The sequence below is a fragment of the Equus przewalskii genome, chromosome 17 (assembly GCF_037783145.1).
Source record: "Equus przewalskii isolate Varuska chromosome 17, EquPr2, whole genome shotgun sequence".
Lineage (NCBI taxonomy): Eukaryota > Metazoa > Chordata > Mammalia > Perissodactyla > Equidae > Equus > Equus przewalskii.
Window position 1 is genome coordinate 49395430 of NC_091847.1, and position 17591 is coordinate 49413020.

Sequence of the window (17591 nt, forward strand, 5' to 3'; positions counted from 1 at the left end):
GAGTCAGCCAAAGCCTACACATTTACCAGAAGTTAAAGAACAAGTGACATTCATACCAGGCATACTAGTTCATAAAGTTCAATAAGGACTGCGTGAGTGGTGCCACCATCACCAGATGCTCAAGTTAGAAACCTGGGAGGCAGACTCCACGTCCCCTTCCCTCACCACCCTCATTCATTCTATCAGGACATTGTTTTGATTGTTTCTCCAAAATATATCTTTAAGCTTACTCTTGTTCACCATCATCACTTCCATTACCGTGACTAAGTCACTTGCTCTCTCACCTAGACCTCCTAAGTGGTCTCCCTGCATCCATCTTAGCTTCTTAAAATCTTGTCACATACTTACAATGAACCCTGACTCCGGTTTAAAACAGTTTGAAGAATTCTAATTGTATAAGCAACAAAGTCTTCCTTATGACCTGATAAGGCTGTGTGTGGCCTGTGCCTGCCTGCCTACCCACCTGCTTCTCACTAGCATTTTTTTGGTCCTATGTGAGTATCGTGCTCAGAGCCTATGTGTATATGCTGTTCCCTCTGTTTCCCCTTCTCTCTGTTGCTCCTTCCAGCCCCTTCTCATTCTTCAGAGTTTGACTTAAGTGTTATTTCCTTAGAGAGTCCTTCCCCTAACTTGACACAAGTAGCCCTCATCCCTAACGTTACCCTTCATCTCCGCCCCTTATTTGTTTCTTTCAAAGTCTTCATCACAAGTTTCCTTGTTGATTCATCTAACTCCATCAGTAGAAGGGAAGCTCCAGAGGGCATGAATCCTCTGATTCCTATATCCCTGGCACCTGGTACAGTCCCTGCCATGATTGGCACTCAATAAATTTATTAGTTGAGTAAAAAATGAGTGAGAAATGGCAAGTAGAGGCATCTAAAATACAAGGCAGTAATAAGAATGCACTAGGAGAGCTTTGACAGGATTAACTACCAGAAGAAGGCTAGGATATCCAGGAGAAGCTGAAGAAAAGAGTGGGGCCCATGTCACAGGTAGGGACAAGGAGTAGAAGGAAGACGAGATTTCTTTCCACAGAGCTAAGTTAGCCAAGGTGAAGATTTGCCACAATCCTGGGGCATCAACAGAAGAGACTGTCTTCCTCCAGAGGAAAGAAAGGAATCCAGAGCAGGGCTTTCCAGACTATCTTTGCTGAAAGACCAATTTTCAAAATTATAATTGAAATGAATTATCAGAAAAGTTATCATGGCAATGTCACTTGCTATAAAATGTCTAGACATGTACTTTCCAGTTCCTTATCTCGTCATAAGCTGACAGTCGTCCATAGACCACATGTAGAGTTGCACCTATTTGAAAGAACCCTGGCTGGGGTGGCCTAAAAGAGGGTGGACAGCAAGAGACCAGGTGGATTGACGCATGCCATTTTGAATTGTGTGTTTTTTTTTTATTGAGTTAATGACAGTTTACAATCTTGTGAAATTTCAGTTGTACATTATTGTTTGTCAGTCATGTTGTAGGTGCACCACTTCACCCTTTGTGCCCACCCCCCACCCCACCTTTCCCCTGGTAGCCACTAATCTGTTCTCTTTGTCCACATTTTCAAATTCCTCATATGAGTGAAGTCATATAGAGATTATCCTTCTCTAACTGGCTTATTTCACTTAACATAATTCCCTCAAGGTCCATCCATGTTGTTGCAAATGGGATGATTTTGTTCTGTTTTGCAGCTGAGTAGTATTGCATTGTATATATATACCACAAATTCTTTATCCATTCATCTGTTGATGGGCACTTAGGTTGCTTCCATGTCTTGGCTGCTGTAAATAATGCTGCAATGAACATTGGGGTGCATAGGACTTTTGGAATTGCTGACTTCAAGCTCTTTGGATAGATACCCAGTAGTGGAATAGCTGGGTCGTATGATAGTTCTATTTTTAATTTTTTGAGGAATCTCCATACTGTTTTCCATAGTGGCTGCACTAGTTTGCATTCCCACCAGCAGTGTATGAGGGTTCCATTCTTTCCACAACGTCTCCAACATTTGTTACTATTAGATTTAGATATTTTTGTCATTCTGATGGATGTAAGGTGATATCTTAGTGTAGTTTGGATTTGCATTTCCGTGATGATCAGCGCTGATGAGCATCTTTTCATGTGTCTATTGGCCATCCATATATCTTCTTTGGAGAAATGTCTGTTCATGTCTCCAGCCCATTTTTTGATCAGGTTGTTTGATTTTTTGTGGTTGAGTTGCGAGAGTTCTTTATATATTATGGATATTAAGCCTTTGTCAGATATATGACTTGCAAATATTTTTTCCCAGTTAGTGGGTTGTTTTTTTGTTTCAATCCTGTTTTCATTTGCCTTGAAGAAGCTCTTTAATCTGATGAAGTCCCATTTGTTTATTCTTTCTATTGTTTCCCTTCTCTGAGAAGGCATGGTGTCCGAAAAGATCCTTTTAATACTGATGTCAAAGAGTGCACTGCCTACGTTTTCTTCCAGAAGCCTTATGGTTTCAGGTCTCACCTTTAGGTCTTTGATCCATTTTGAGTTTATTTTGGTGAATGGTGGAAAAGAATGGTCGATTTTCATATCTTTTACATGTGGCTTTCCAGTTTTCCCAGCACCATTTGTTGAAAAGACTTTCTTTTCTCCATTGTATGCTCTCAGCTCCTTTGTCGAAGATAAGCTGTCCATAGATGTGTGGTTTTATTTCTGGGCTTTCAATTCTGTTCCATTGATCTGTGCACCTGTTTTTGTACCAGTACCATGCTGTTTTGATTACTGTAGCTTTGTAGTATGTTTTGAAGTCAGGGATTGTGATGCCTCCCGTTTTGTTCTTTCTTCTCAGGATTGCTTTAGAAATTCGGGGTCTTTTGTTGCCCCATATGAATTTTAGGATTCTTTGTCCTAATTCTGTAAAGAATGTCATTGGGATTCTGATTGGGATAGCGTTGAATCTGTAGATTGCTTTAGGTAGAACGGACATTTTAACTATGTTTATTCTTCCAATCCATGTACATGGAATGTCTTTCCATCTCCTTATGTCGTCATCCAATTCTCTCAGAAAGGCCTTGTAATTTTCATTATATAGGTCCTTCACTTCCTTAGTTTTTACCCCAAGGTATTTTATTCTTTTTGTTGTGATTGTGAATGGTATTGTGTTCTTGAGTTCTTTTTCTGTTAGTTCGTTATTAGAATATAGAAATGCTACTGATTTATGCAAATTGATTTTATATCCTGCAACTTTGCTGTAGTTGTTGATTACTTCTAAGAGTTTTCCAATGGATTCTTTGGGGTTTTCTATATATAAGATCATGTCGTCTGCAAACAGTGAGAGTTTCACTTCTTCCCTCCCTATTTGGATTCCTTTTATTCCTTTTTCTTGCCTGATTGCTCTGGCCAGGACCTCCAGTACTATGTTAAATAAGAGTGGTGGTAGAGGGCATCCTTGTCTTGTTCCTGTTTTCAGGGGGATGGCGCTCAGTTTTTGCCCATTGAGTATGATGTTGGCTGTGGGTTTGTCATATGTGGCCTTTATTATGTTGAGGTAGTTCCCTTCTATGCCCATTTTGTTCAGAGTTTTTATCATAAATGGCTGTTGGATCTTGTCAGATGCTTTCTCTGCATCTATTGAGATGATCATGTGGCTTTTATTCCTCAGTTTGTTGATGTGGTGTATCACATTGATTGATTTGCAGATGTTGAACCATCCCTGTGTCCGTGGTATGAATCCCACTTGATCATGATGTATGATCCTTTTGATGAATTGCTGAATTCTGGTTGCCAAAATTTTGTTTAGAATTTTTGCATCTATGTTCGTCAGTGATATTGGCCTGTAGTTCTCTTTTTTCATGGTGTCCTTGTCAGGCTTTGGTATCAGCGTGATGTTGGCCTCATAGAATGTGTTAGGAAGTGTTCCATCCTCCCTAATTTTTTGGAATAGCCTCAAAAGGATAGGTATTAAATCCTCTCTGAACGTTTGGTAGAATTCCCCAGGAAAGCCATCTGGTCCTGGGGTTTTATTCTTTGGAATGTTTTTGATTGCTGTTTCAATCTCTTTCCTTGTGATTGGTCTGTTCAAATTGTCTACTGCTTCTTGAGTGAGCTTTGGGAGATTATAGGAGTCCAAGAATTTATCCATTTCCTCTAGGTTATCCATTTTGTTGGCATATAATTTTTCATAGTATTCTCTTATAATCCGTTGTATTTCTGCAGAGTCTGTGTTATTTCTCCTCTTTCATTTCTGATTCTGTTTGACCTTTCTCCCTTTTTTTCTTTGTAAGTCTGGCTAGGAGTTTGTCAATTTTGTTCATCTTCTCAAAGAACCAGCTCTTTGTTTCATTGATCCTTTCTACCACCATTTTCATTTCAATAGCATTTATTTCTGCTCTGATTTGTATTATTTATGTCCTTCTGCTGACTTTGGGCTTTGTTTGTTCTTCTTTCTCTAATTCAGTTAGGTGTAGTTTAAGATTGCTTATTTGGGATTTTTCTTGTTTGTTAAGATGTGTTTGTATTGCGATGAATTTTCCTCTTAATACAGCTTTTGCTGTATCCCATATGAGTTGGTATGGCATGTTATCATTTTCATTTGTCTCCAGGTATTTTTTTATTTCTTCTTTAATTTCTTCAATGATCCATTGCTTGTTCAGTAGCATATTGTTTAGTCTCCACATCCTTGTGCCTTTCTCAGCTTTTTTCTTGTAATTAATTTCTAGCCTTATAGCATTATGATCAGAGAAGATGCTTGTTATTATTTCAGTTGTTTTAAATTTGTAGAGGCTTGCCTTGTTTCCCAACATATGGTCTATCCTTGAGAATGTTCCATGTGCACTTGAGAAGAATGTGTATTCTGCTGCTTTAGGATGAAGTGTTCTATATATGTCTATTAAGTCCAATTGTTTTAGTTTTTCATTTAGCTCCACTATTTCCTTGTTGATTTTCTGTCTGGATGATCTGTCCATTGATGTGAGTGGGGTGTTGAGGTCCCCTACTATTATTGTGTTGTTTTTAACATCTTCCTTTAGGTCTGTTAATAGTTGCTTTATGAACCTTGGTGCTCCTGTGTTGGGTGCATAGATATTTATAAGCGTTATTTCTTCTTGATGAAGTGTCCCTTTAATCATTATATATTGTCCCTCTGTGCCTCTCTTTACCTGCCTTATTTTGAAATCCGCTTTGTCTGATATAAGTATTGCAACACCTGCTTTCTTTTGCTTGCTATTAACTTGAAGTATTGTCTTCCACCCCTTCACTCTGAGCCTGTGTTTGTCCTTGGGGCTGAGGTGTGTTTCCTGGAGGCAAGAAATTGTTGGATCTTGTTCTTTAATCCATTTTGCCACTCTGTGTCTTTTTATTGGAGAGTTCAATCTGTTTACATTGAGGGTGATTGTTGATGCATGTGGACTTAATGCTGTCAATCTGTCACTCATTATCTGGTTTTCCTGCGTTACCTTTGTTTCTCGTCTTGTGTGTTTTAGCCTACCCATTGACTACTGCAATTTCTTATGCTGGGTTTCTTAGATTTTTCCTTGTTTATGTTTTGTGGCTCTGTTCTGTTTTTTAGTTTAGTGGCTACCCTGAAATTTGTATTTAGAATCTCGTGTATAATATAGTCTGGTCTCTGGTGGTCTGTTACTTACTTGACCTAGACTGATTTAGTTCCTTTGCTCTTCCCCTCCTAATTTATTATTTTCATTTCTTATTCCAACTCGTGTTATGAGTTTGTAGTTAGAGTGATAAGATCACCTTTGTTTTGTTGGTTTCCTTACCTTTATCCTAATGCTATAATTGAATATTTGCTATCCTGTTCTGCTTCTATCTATCTGTCTCCCTACTTTGTGGTTTGTGACCCCTTTCTCCCTTTTTTCATTTTTTCAGGCATGAGAGCCTTCTTGAGGATTTCTTGTAGTGGAGGACTTTTGGTTACAAATTCCCTTAACTTTTGTTTGTCTGGAAAAGATTTAATTTCTCCTTCATGTCTGAAGGATATTTTTGCTGGATAGAGTATTCTTGGCTGAAGATTTTTATCTTTTAAAGTTTTGAATATGTCACTCCATTCTCTCCTAGCTTGTAAGGTTTCTGTAGAGAAATCTGCTGAAAGTCTGATAGGAGTTACTTTGTAGGTTATTTTCTTCCGTCTTGCTGCCCTGAGTATTCTTTCTTTGTCTTTCATTTTTGACATTTTTACTACTATATGCCTTGCAGTAGGTCTTTTTACATTGACAAATCTAGGATATCTGAAAGCTTCCTCCACACACATTTCTCCCTCAATCCCTAGATTTGGGAAGTTCTCTTCTATAATTTCATTAAGCACACTTTCTGCTCCATTTTCCTTTTCCACGTTCTCAGGAATTCCGATGATTCTTAAATTCTTTCTCCTCATTGAATCTGATATTTCTCTGATATTTTCCTCATTCTTTTTAATCCTTAGTTCTCTTTCTTCCCTTGTCTGGAGCCATTCAGCCTGTCTATCTTCGATTATGCTAATTTGCTCCTCTATGGTGTCTACATGGGCATTCAGGGAATCTGTATTCTGTTTTATCTGGTCCATTGTATTTTTCATCTCTAGTATTTCTGTTTGATTCTTCTTTATAGTTTCAATCTCTTTTGTGAAGTAACTCCAGAACTCGTTGACTTGTTTCTCTATCTTTCCCTCTACCTCCTTGAGTTTTTTGATGATAGCTACTCCGAACTCATTTTCACTTAGTTTACCTATTTCCAAGTCCTCAGGACTTAATTCTGTAGTTTTATTGTTTTCCTTCTGATCTGGGGCTTTTATAAATTGCTGAATGGTAGAGGAGTGGTTTTTGCACATGGTGGTAGCATTCGGTTGCAGTTACAGCCTGTCGCCACTAGATGGGGGTCGAGAGCCACGTGTTCTGAGCCCTCTGCCTTCAGCCAAGATGGCAGCAGCCAGCGTGGTTTGCGGGGGTAGGAGCAGTTTCTCTCATGAGCTGATCTGGATTCTGATCAGCTCTCGTTCTCTGGTCTCCCGGGGACCTGGCTTGATGGGGTCCTTGCACAGGGAAGCTTTCCCCCATCAGTGGGTTTCCACTGCACCGGCGGTGGGAGTCCTGGACGATCTCCCAGTCACGCGGCCCCTCCCCCGCTCCTTCCCTCACCCGTGGCAGCGATCCCAGTCTCTAGAGGAGGGAGTGATGTTCTCTCTTACCCCGTTCCACTTCCTCCGAGGCCAGCTTCAGCCTCTCTGTTCTCTGTCTTCTTGCTCTCTAGGTCTCTGACAGTCTCAGCATTAGGGGCCATAGGTTGAAATTCAGTTTTTCTGTTTCTTTGGTTGTATTTTGGAGGGGAGAGAGTCCCGGGTTAGCTCATCCTGCCATTTTGCTCAGCCTCCTTCCTGAATTGTGTTTTAAAGAATATAAGTTTGAGAGAGTGGAGACCTCAGTTCTGGGACCAATTCTACTCCTTAATTTGCTGTACCACCAGCAAGCCACTTCCTATCTGGGGCTCCAGTAAAGTAGGGAGTTTGGCTGATCTCTCTAAGCTGGATATCACTGTCTCTGAAACAACATGGGCTGCAAACAGAAGGCATGTGGCACAGATGCAAAGCCATTTGGGCTGCAATAGAAAGGTCTCTAAACGTGTGTAACCTGAGCTGTTACCTATAAATCTTCTATTCTCTAAAACCTCCTTCTACACATAGTAAACATAAGTGTGTTTAATAATGTGACATTGTGACAATTACTACATTAATTCTATCACTATTACTATTCTGTAGTTGGGATGTAGCATATTTAATTGCCTGAAAATGCAAATTTGCTACAGAATAACATTTTGTGTGGGAAGGAAATGGTATAAATCACTTGGAGTGGGGAAGCCCAGAATATGTTGTTAATGATGTCCCCTCTCCCTTTTTTTCAGGGGAGAGAAAAATTTTCACATATTTTACTATATTTATGCTGGACTTTATCACCAAAAGAAACTTTCTGAGTTCAGACTTCCTGAGGAAAAGCCTCCTAGGTAAGTGCCAGGGGATTTAGTTGCTAATTTTTTTTTGTTTAAAGATTTTATTTTTCCTTTTTCTCCCCAAAGCCCCCCAGTACATAGTTGTATATTCTTTTGTTGTGGGTCCTTCTAGTTGTGGCATGTGGGACGCTGCCTCAGCGTGGTTTGATGAGCAGTGCCATGTCCGCACCCAGGATCCAAACCAATGAAACACTGGCCCGCCTGCAGCGGAGCGCGCGAACTTAACCATTGGGCTGCGGGGCCAGCCCCAGTTGTTAATTTTTAATGAATGTAAAACTAGCAATTGACAAAACCTGGAAATAAATGGAGCTACTTTCCTAACTGGACACTCACAGTCTCTTTAGCTGAAATACTCCAGATGATATGTCAGGAATTACATCTCACTATTTGCATTTCCTGGAACATTCAAAAACTCAGTTGCAGCCATTTTACTCAGCCACATGCACCATTATTTCACTGCAGTGTTCGACTGTAAGGGAAATGCCCTTGCAAAGAAGGAGTCCAATGATGCCCTGGTATTTGGGGTGTCATTCACTATGTCAATGCTCATTCTGTTTGTTCATATGCTATTTAGGTACATAGCTGATGAGACTGGAAGGGTGATGCATGACATAACTTCCAAGGAGTCTTACAGAAGACAGTTTGAAGCAATTCAGCATTGCTTCAGGATTATAGGGTTCACTCACAAGGTAAGTGATTGTCAGGAGAGAAAGAACCTCAAGTGTTAATGTTTTGAATCAATGTGAGTGAAGATATGAATGTTCTAACTTGGGGCAGGATACTTGCTTTTTAAATGCCCTGCTGGTCAGGTTATAAGGTCTTGTTAAAAAAAGTGTGACCTGAGGACCAGAAACATTGTCATCACCTGAGAGCTTGCTAGAAATGCAGATTTTCAGGTCCAACCAAGAGTAGGTGAATTGGAATCTGCATTTTAACATGATGTGCAGATGAACATTAGAGTAGAAGTACTGTTGTAAGTGCAAGGTGTCTATGAATTGTTATCACTGTCATCACTTCACTACAGCTGTGATCACTAATACCAAAACAATACTGCCCTTTGCTGAGTTGGGGTTGTTACAACCATTATAGTGAATTGTGTAATAGGAGTACAGGAATATGTAGCTTACACCCAAGCCACAGAAATATATTTATGCAAGTAGTTCCTTGTACACCAAGACAAATTAATTTAAACCTTTGCAACGTTTTTACAATCACTTCCTTCTCCATGGTACACAGTTGCACACTATTAACTATAGCTCTAAGTACTGTACTGCTGTTATCTTATTAGATACAGGCTGTCTCTATTAAATATATGCCAGGGGTGACAGAAAATATTTATAACCCTAGGCTCAAATATTATTCTGAGATACATTCATGTTATAGTATCTGGGCTTCATGCCATCAATTTTGCAAAATATACAGATTCTTTTGCTTTTCCAACAAAGGAGGTGAATGATTAGGAAGTAGGTGAGAGTGTTAAATCTTAAGGGATTAGATTACAAGACACTTGAGTTACTCTGGGACAGCTACTCTGGATAAAGGATTGCTTCTGTAATCCAATAAGTTTGGCCAACCCTTCCCTCCCCAGCATGGTTGATTTTAGTCATAATAATACCTTTCTTCTTTCTAGCCAGCTGTTAATTTTCTCTGTCGGCCTCCCACAGACTTTAAACTGACAGATAGTGGAAAATCCCAAAGGTCAGATAAAAATAGAAATATATTTCCTTGGATTTTTTAGAGGAGAACAATTAAACAGGTTCCAGCATTGTTAAAGGACTTTTATGGTTATTAATTTATGGAGCTGGTTGTTATCAAAGGTGCATCACCAGAACAGTCAAAGTGTGGTGGAGATAGCAGTAGCGATTTAAAGTCACCTGGGTCATGCCAAAGTGTTTAGGGACATTCTACCTTAAAAGGGTACAAGAACAATAAAGAAGTCAGCCATAGGGTTAATAAGATTATGTTTTCAAAGAATACAAAGATGGTTATAGAATACTGTGAAGAAATTAGTCCTGGCTCTAAAAGAAAGTAGATAATGGCTCTGTTCTAATAATAGAAATGTACTGCAAATAATAATAAAACAGATGCTACTTTAATATAACAAAATTAAAAACAAAAGAAATTAAATATGCTAAGTATGTATCCTTGAAGTATGCCATCTCTAACCCTTGTGGAAAAAAAAGTACAGAAGTAATGAATGAATGACTGCGTGAACAAATGTGAAAAGAAAGGAAATGTAAAAGATAGTCAACATTATTAATTTGTGCCTGATCTGGACTGTTAAATGAATAACCAGAATGCAATTGTATGTATATGTGTGTATGTTCACTATGTCCCATGTTAATTCATACTGGAAATAAACTGACCTTGTCAGTTAGCAACCTTGGAAATGGAATGAAGGAAGAGGCTGGATCTTATCTCTCTGACTTTAAATTCTTTGGTTATATCTTTGTCTATATCTCTATAGACACTCTGTTTTGATGAATTAACTCAGTTCACTTTATGTTTATAAACTCAAAGTAGTTTGACTAAATTCAGAAAGATTCAGTTGAATGAGGTCAGGCAGCAGATGCCAAATAGCTGATGTAAAAACTTTTTCTTAAGTTTTTCTGAGGGACGTTTCTAGATAGAGCTTTAATGAACTGGTCAATTTAATTAAAATTATAGTTCTTGTCCTTTCTTATAATGTCACTAGTCCCCTGCAGGAATCCCTTCAGTTTTTCCCAAAACTTTATAGCTAAATTAGGAGTAGCACACCTTAGCGTGGACTCAGAAGCATGAATTTTAATTCTGCGACATCAGCCAAAAGTATCTGAAAGAACATTTGAACCCGAGTTTAATGTGTAAAGAAACTTCCCTGGTGGAAGGAGTCTTCTACTCGCAATAAGCAGATCCCTTGATAAAGCAGTTAGGGAGAAGGCTTTGAGATTAGGGCAAATTTTTTTCCCTTTTCTCAAAATAAATTTTGAATTTGGGAGAGTACTGCTGAAAAGACTGAAGGCTTATATGTTAAGATATAAATTGGGGTTCTTGAGTATTTCCAATGTCTTAATGACAAACAATAGGATTTACTACTGACTTTTTTTAAGACTACTTTGTTGATATATGATTAATATACAAATTTTTTTTTTTCTTTGCTGAGGAAGAATCACCCTGAGCTAACATCTGTTGCCAATCTTCCTCTTTTTGCTTGAGGAAGATTTGTCTGAGCTAACATCTGTGCCAGTCCTCTATTTTTTTTGTGGGTCACTGCCACAGCATGGTCACCAACAAGTGGTGTAGGTCCGTGCCAGGAACTGAACCTCAGGCACCAAAGTGGAGTGCGCTGAACTTAACCGCTAGGCCATGGGGCGAGCACCTAAAAAAAATTGTTTTTGAGCCAACCATTGACTTTTAAGATACAAATGTTATGAGCGTCTGAAAAGAGAACTGAGTAAAGGCATTGAAATAGAGCCTGTGAGGGAGAAGGCCCTTCAGCTGGGCCTAATGCAGTACTTAGGGCAGAACTGGTGAAAAACTATAGACTTATAAAAAATCAAGATGAAGAGAGACTGGGAGGGCAAGTAAATTCCTAGGGAGGTAGCAGAGAACTACCGTGAGAGGCCTGTGAACCAGGCTAGGGTGATTTCCTTAAATCAGTTCCAGGCTAACAGAGAAAGCCAACGTCCTTCTCAGTTTTCCTCTTAGCTTCAAGTTTATTGGGAGAATACCTACATCAGTAAAAGGGCTATTTTCTGAGGAAAAGAGAGAAGAATCAAAGTTCATATATCTTGCATGGGGCTTTGATGGAGAAAGGCTCTTTCTCCCCAACTTTTGCTGATTAGTGGTAAAAGTGAATTGATATTCATCAAGAATGAATTAGGAAACCCAGCTGGAGGAGTTATTAGTCTTCTTAATAGTATTTTCTGTCCTGAATGAGGTTATTCCATTTTATCATATAGGAAATTGAAAACTGGTGAGAAATAAAAAAAATAGAGCATCAGAGCAAGACTCGGTAGCAAAGGCGGGGATGCCAGGAAAGGCTCCGTAGTAGCTGGAGATGAAGGAAGAGAAAATAAGCAAAGTGAAGAAGGTGAAAAATCCTTCCAAGGTTGGCTGTAGGGAGAAAAGAAGAGACAGTTAAGTATTGGGGAGGGAGGAGTAATCCCGTAGATGGACATACTACTGTGACTGTATTTGGGTGATGTTTTGACCCAAACACAAGAGTGGATGTAAGTTCATAGGCCAGAAAGGAAGATCTAATTAACCCAAGGGTGAGACTGAAGGAGTCAAGTCGAATAGCCTGGAAATGTAGCACAGGGAACCTATGGCTGATACCTCCATAATGAGGTGAGCACTGGATACCCCTTCTTGAGTTTTTCTCAATGAACCAAGGAAGGAGACCCACCTACCATTAACTTCAGTCATTCACACAGTATTTGAACCCCAAAGTTTTCACTGAAGGTCCTAGGTAGTTTTCCTCTTTAAAAGAGGATGTGTCTGAGCATTGTGCTGAAGACGGTGTTGCCAGAGAAGCAACAGGGCGAGAACCACCATTTCATTTGGGGATGATCACCCCAGTGGTGAAATGCCTGGAAGTCTCATTTTGTGAGGTTTCATGGCTTGTACTGTCATACGTGGTGTGTGTGTTTTAATTAGAGGAAATACATTTTTTCCCTAAGAGTATTGAGAGTTCTAGATTAGCCCTTGAGATAACTGGAGATAGAAATAACAGATATAGAACTCACTGCTGTTGAGTCTCTGTGTTACCCTCGGGCTCTGCCTCCTTGGGAAGTTGCTGGATGCATTCCACAACCTCACACTGTATATTGATCAACGTAATGAGGTGCTGTCATGTTAAATTCAGCCTAATCCCAGAAAACCCATTTGGGAGGTGTTCTCCTTAGCTACTCTTAAGTTGTGTGGTTAAGACAATGATTCTTGACGTCAGAAACATGACATCTTGCCTTTGATTTAGAAGTTTGAAGAGCAATATTTATCTATAGTAGAAACCCAGTTTAAAATCCTCATTTGTCTTTGTAGCATTATCAGGTATCCAGCAGATGTCAGTGTTACAGTCTGTGTTCAGTTTTTTGGCTTTACTGAGTAATGTTTACAGAAAGCCTAGATTTGGGAACAATGCTTTATCAATGGTCTAATGACAGTTCTATTAGTTTGCTGCTATGTATAGTACTAAATCAAGTGCCCTGCCTGAGTATTTTTTGTGGAAGTACTTTTCTCTATCTATAAGTGTAAGATGCAGAAATTTCCTGGCTGTATATTTCGTTTGTCTTACCTATAGGAAAGGCAAATGCTTAAATAAATAATTGTACATTATTTTTTAACCATCGGTGCTGCTTTTTTCACCATTAATGTTATGTGTTCAACTTTCGGTGTAAAAATAAGACATCATCTGAACTGTTTTTGCTTACAATACTTCTGACACCAATTGTGTGGAGGTTTTTCCCACACCCATCAATTCTCCTGTAATTCAATTCATTTCTGACATTGTTTACCTGGAATTAGCATCAGATCACACAACTTAGGGATTCAGTCCCACAAGATTGTCCCCACTTCAGACACCGATCACAAGTCCCAGAATTCTTCTACTTTTGACCAGCCAGCTATAAATTGGGGGTTCCCAGGACCCCCTCCTAGGGTTTAGTAATTTGCTAAAAGAACTCACAGAAGTCAGGAAAATAGTTTACTTACTAATACTGGTTTATCATAAAGGATACAACTCAGGAACAGCCAAATGGAAGAGATGCATAGGGCAAGGTATTGGGAGGGGGTGCCACCTCCTCTCACCACCTCCATGTGTCCACCAACCCAGAAGTGCTCTGAACCTCATCAGTTAGGGGTTTTAATGGAGGTTCCATTACATAGTCATGACCGATTAAATCATTGCCCTTTGGTGATTAACTCAATCTCCAGCCCCTCTCCCCTTCCAGAGGAGAGGAGGGGCGGGTGGCTAAAAGGTTCCAACCCTTTAATCACATGATTGGTTCCTCTGGCAACTAGCCCCCATCCTCCAAAAGTCACCTCATTAGCACAAACTCAGGTATGGTTGAAACAGCTTATTATGAATAACAAAGGACACGCCTCTCACCACTATCACTCAGGAAAATTCCAAAAGTTTTAGAAGTTCTTGTGTCAGAAATCAGTATGAGGACCAAATATATATATTTCTTATTATATCACAGTATCACAGATAATTTCTCCTAAGTCTTTCAAAATATTTCCTGACCTCATTTATAAGTACATACTCCATTATTTTACTTCAAAACGTTCTAGTGAACCATCAATGAATGCCCTGCCAACTATTTCATAAAAGCTATATTCAAAAGAGTTTAAGGAAACATCTGCTCTCTTGTTTTGAAGAAAGAACCTTACCTGAATTTGGATGCTGGTTTTAGTTTAGGGTAAAAGACTAAAAGTGGCTTAAAGGACATAGATCAGTTCTCTCTTGTATGAACATTCTAAGGTAAGAAGTTCAGGCTGCAGAACAACTCCATTCCATGCAATCATTGGTCTCCGGCATTCTAATCAATGGCATGGTTGAGGCTGGGTAGCTGGGAAAGAAAGCAAGGAGGAGGCAGGCTGGCTTCCATAAGGCCAGGCGCAGAAGTGGCCAACATCATTCCACTTGCTCCTTTGTTAAGAATTTAGTTGCATGGCCACCCCTAACTGTGAGGGGGGTTAAGAAATTTGTGTGCTCAGGAAAAGAGGAAGGGTGAACTTTGGTGGACAAACAGCAGTTTCCATCACAGTGCTAGTGGTTTGTTAGTTTGATTGACAATCACCTTCTTGATGTCCTTTTCAGGAGGTACACTCAGTGTACAGAATTTTGGCTGGAATTTTGAATATTGGGAACATTGAGTTTGCAGCTATTTCCTCTCAACATCAAACTGATAAAAGTGAGGTCCCCAATGCTGAAGCTTTGGAAAATGGTAATTATTTGATGCCTGTGCAATGTGTTGCCAAAGTACATGTTTCTTTCACTTTGGTAGTTTTTCTTGACTCTTAAAATGTTGTGTGGCTATTGCTGGTTCTTCTGCTGGTGCTGGGTGTTTTTACTAACCAGTACTTCCCAAAAGATGTCTTGTAGAACATCAGTGTTCTTTCCATAAGCTGCAGATAGGTGTTCTGCAGAAAAGAATTCCATGGCAGGTAACTTTGGGCAGTGGTTCTCAACACTGGCTGCTTTTGAAAATCATCTGCAAATTTTGGAAAAAAATACAAGAGGTTGGACCCCACTCTGAAGCCACTCAATCAGCATCTGCTGGGGAGAAAGCAGGTGTCTATTTATTTTTAAAGTTCTACAGGTAATAATGAGTGCACAAGGAATAAGAATCCTGAGTTAGAAAAAGAAACTGATTTAAATAAAGTAAACACCTTTTGTGTTAAACTGCAGCACTTTTTATGGCCTCTAATATACTAATGTGCTTTGTGACTCTCTAAGAGGAGACTGTAGTCTCCAGCAATTGGTCCAACTCATTTGACTAAAGACCACTTCCTCCCACTTTTTTTCTTTAACACCTGCCAAGAGCTTTCAGAGCAGTTTGGGAGAAACTGTGTCATTCTGATTGCTTCTTGGGGTTAGGGACCTGGCTTGTTTATCTTTGACTCTGAAGTGCTGAGGATAGAGCCTGGCACATAGAAGATGTTGAGTAAATGCTGGCTGGCTGGCTGAATGAGTAGGTGGATAGATGACTACATTCTCGGGTGTCATCCTCACTCTTTGTTCCAGCTGCCTGTGTTCTCTGCATCAGCCCTCAAGAGCTCCAGGAGGCCCTCACCTCGTACTGTGTGGTAACCCGGGGCGAGACTATCATCCGCACCAACACCGTCGACAGGGCTGCAGACGTCCGAGATGCCATGTCCAAAGCCCTGTATGGGAGGCTCTTCAGCTGGATTGTAAATCGCATCAATACACTCCTGCAGCCAGACAAAAACATATGGCAAGTTCCCCTAGGGAGCAGAGGCCTCAGGACAGCTGTCACTGACCCTGGTGTCTCTTACAGTTTGCAAGAGGAAGTGTTTGGACCTTTCTTGGGTTTTCTTTAGCAAAGCTCTCAGGCCTTCTCCTTTAAAAGTCACAGGAGGATCCAGGAGAGCTGAAGTGTTTATACCTGAGAAGCACATGCTTGACAGAGCCATTATAGTGTAGTGTTTAAGAGAACAGGCTTGCCTGGGAGCTGGACCAACTGGGTTCACAGACAAGCTCTACAGTTTAATCAGCTGTTTGTTCTAAGTCGCGGTTTTCTCGTCTGTAAAATGAGGGTAGTAATATCCTCCTCATAGTGTTGCTCTTAGAATCAACTGAGACATTTCATGAAAAGTTTCAAAGCACAGTATCTTACATTATTACCACTACTACTTTTTCTTTCCTAAGCGTTAGTGGTTTCTGTATTGTGGAAGAATTGACAACATCAAATTCTAAATAGTGTTCTTCCAGTTAAGCCTTGTGGATGGGAAAGTAGAAGAATAAATGAGCAGCAGCTCTAGCCCCTTCAAACAGAGTGCTTCTTCTTTAATCTCTCTGTTTATGGAGCTTCTGAGTAAGATTTTAAAGGATTCTACTGCTTTAAAAAAGAAACTGGAAATGCTGTTGAAGACTGAAGGAACAAATGGTTTAAGACATAAACTGTTTCTTCCTTTAGAGGCGGCAGGAGGCTGCTTTCCATGAGCGAGTACATGTATTGATGAGCCCTCAGGCACATGTATTCTCATTGTTCTGAGCTGGATGTTTCCTCCCCTAAAGGGTTTTGTTCTTCTCTCTCATGCAGTAGTGCAGAGGATGGTTTGAATGTGGGGATCTTGGATATTTTTGGGTTCGAGAACTTTCAGAGAAATTCATTTGAGCAGCTCTGCATAAACATCGCCAATGAGCAAATCCAGTACTATTTCAATCAGCATGTTTTTGCTCTTGAACAGGTAATAATGAACTCTGAAGTCACTAAAGCTGATGGGGGAAGGTGTCTCTGTGCTGCCCCAATTTAAAGCAAAAACCCTGTTAGTCAGACAAACAAGTAAAAGGCTCTAAGGAAAAAAACCACTGGTGAGGCAGTCTTGTCAAAATAAATAAAGTCTAAATTTAGTCTGAAAAAAAGAGGTCTTGATTTCTGCAGAAAGGTACATTTCCTCACTTGAGTGGAGCTGGTGACAAGCCAATTATTTTAATATTGCTTCCAAACTGTTTCATGTGTATTTCCCCAAATGCTGTATTCTCTTCTACTTTATTTAACTAAAAATATCTATGATTGTGTCTAAAATGACACAAGATGATCTTGAATTCAGGATATGGGTTCTTACTGTTTTGGGCAGTGGTTCTCAACACTGGCTACTTAACTCCCAAACTGGCCATCCCCAACCCCTGTCTTCTGCATACCAGATCCCGCAGGAACTAGAGTGTCTCCAGGGAGGAGTAAGATTTGTTCGCAGTTTTCTGAAATGGAAATCTTTCCCCTATGAGTTTAAAGGTCAATAAAACAGGGTGTGAAGCTAGTGGACCCAAAGGCTAGTGGCCCTTCTCCTCCACCCCACCCCCTACCCCAACTCCAAGACTCTTCTGTATGAAGTAGTTGCAATACTGAAACATTCTGACCAAGCCTCTTGTTTTAATGCAGGAGTGAGGACGCACACACAAACTATACTGTGAT

General features: G+C 39.9%; 1 protein-coding gene across 18 annotated transcripts in view; it reads left to right on the top strand.

Moving 5' to 3' along the window:
- The window catches only part of MYO3B (myosin IIIB), a 409912-nt gene that overhangs the window by 191264 nt on the left and 201057 nt on the right, over positions 1–17591 (top strand). For all 18 annotated transcript variants that reach the window (XR_011528407.1, XR_011528406.1, XR_011528404.1 and 15 more), the window contains 5 exons: positions 7846–7944; positions 8525–8639; positions 14753–14879; positions 15680–15890; positions 16719–16866. Coding sequence is in view for 14 of the 18 variants with exons in the window: in XM_070580113.1 (XP_070436214.1) it covers positions 7846–7944; positions 8525–8639; positions 14753–14879; positions 15680–15890; positions 16719–16866 (700 nt within the window). In the remaining 4 variants the exon portion in view is untranslated. The remainder of the gene's footprint in view (positions 1–7845; positions 7945–8524; positions 8640–14752; positions 14880–15679; positions 15891–16718; positions 16867–17591) is intronic.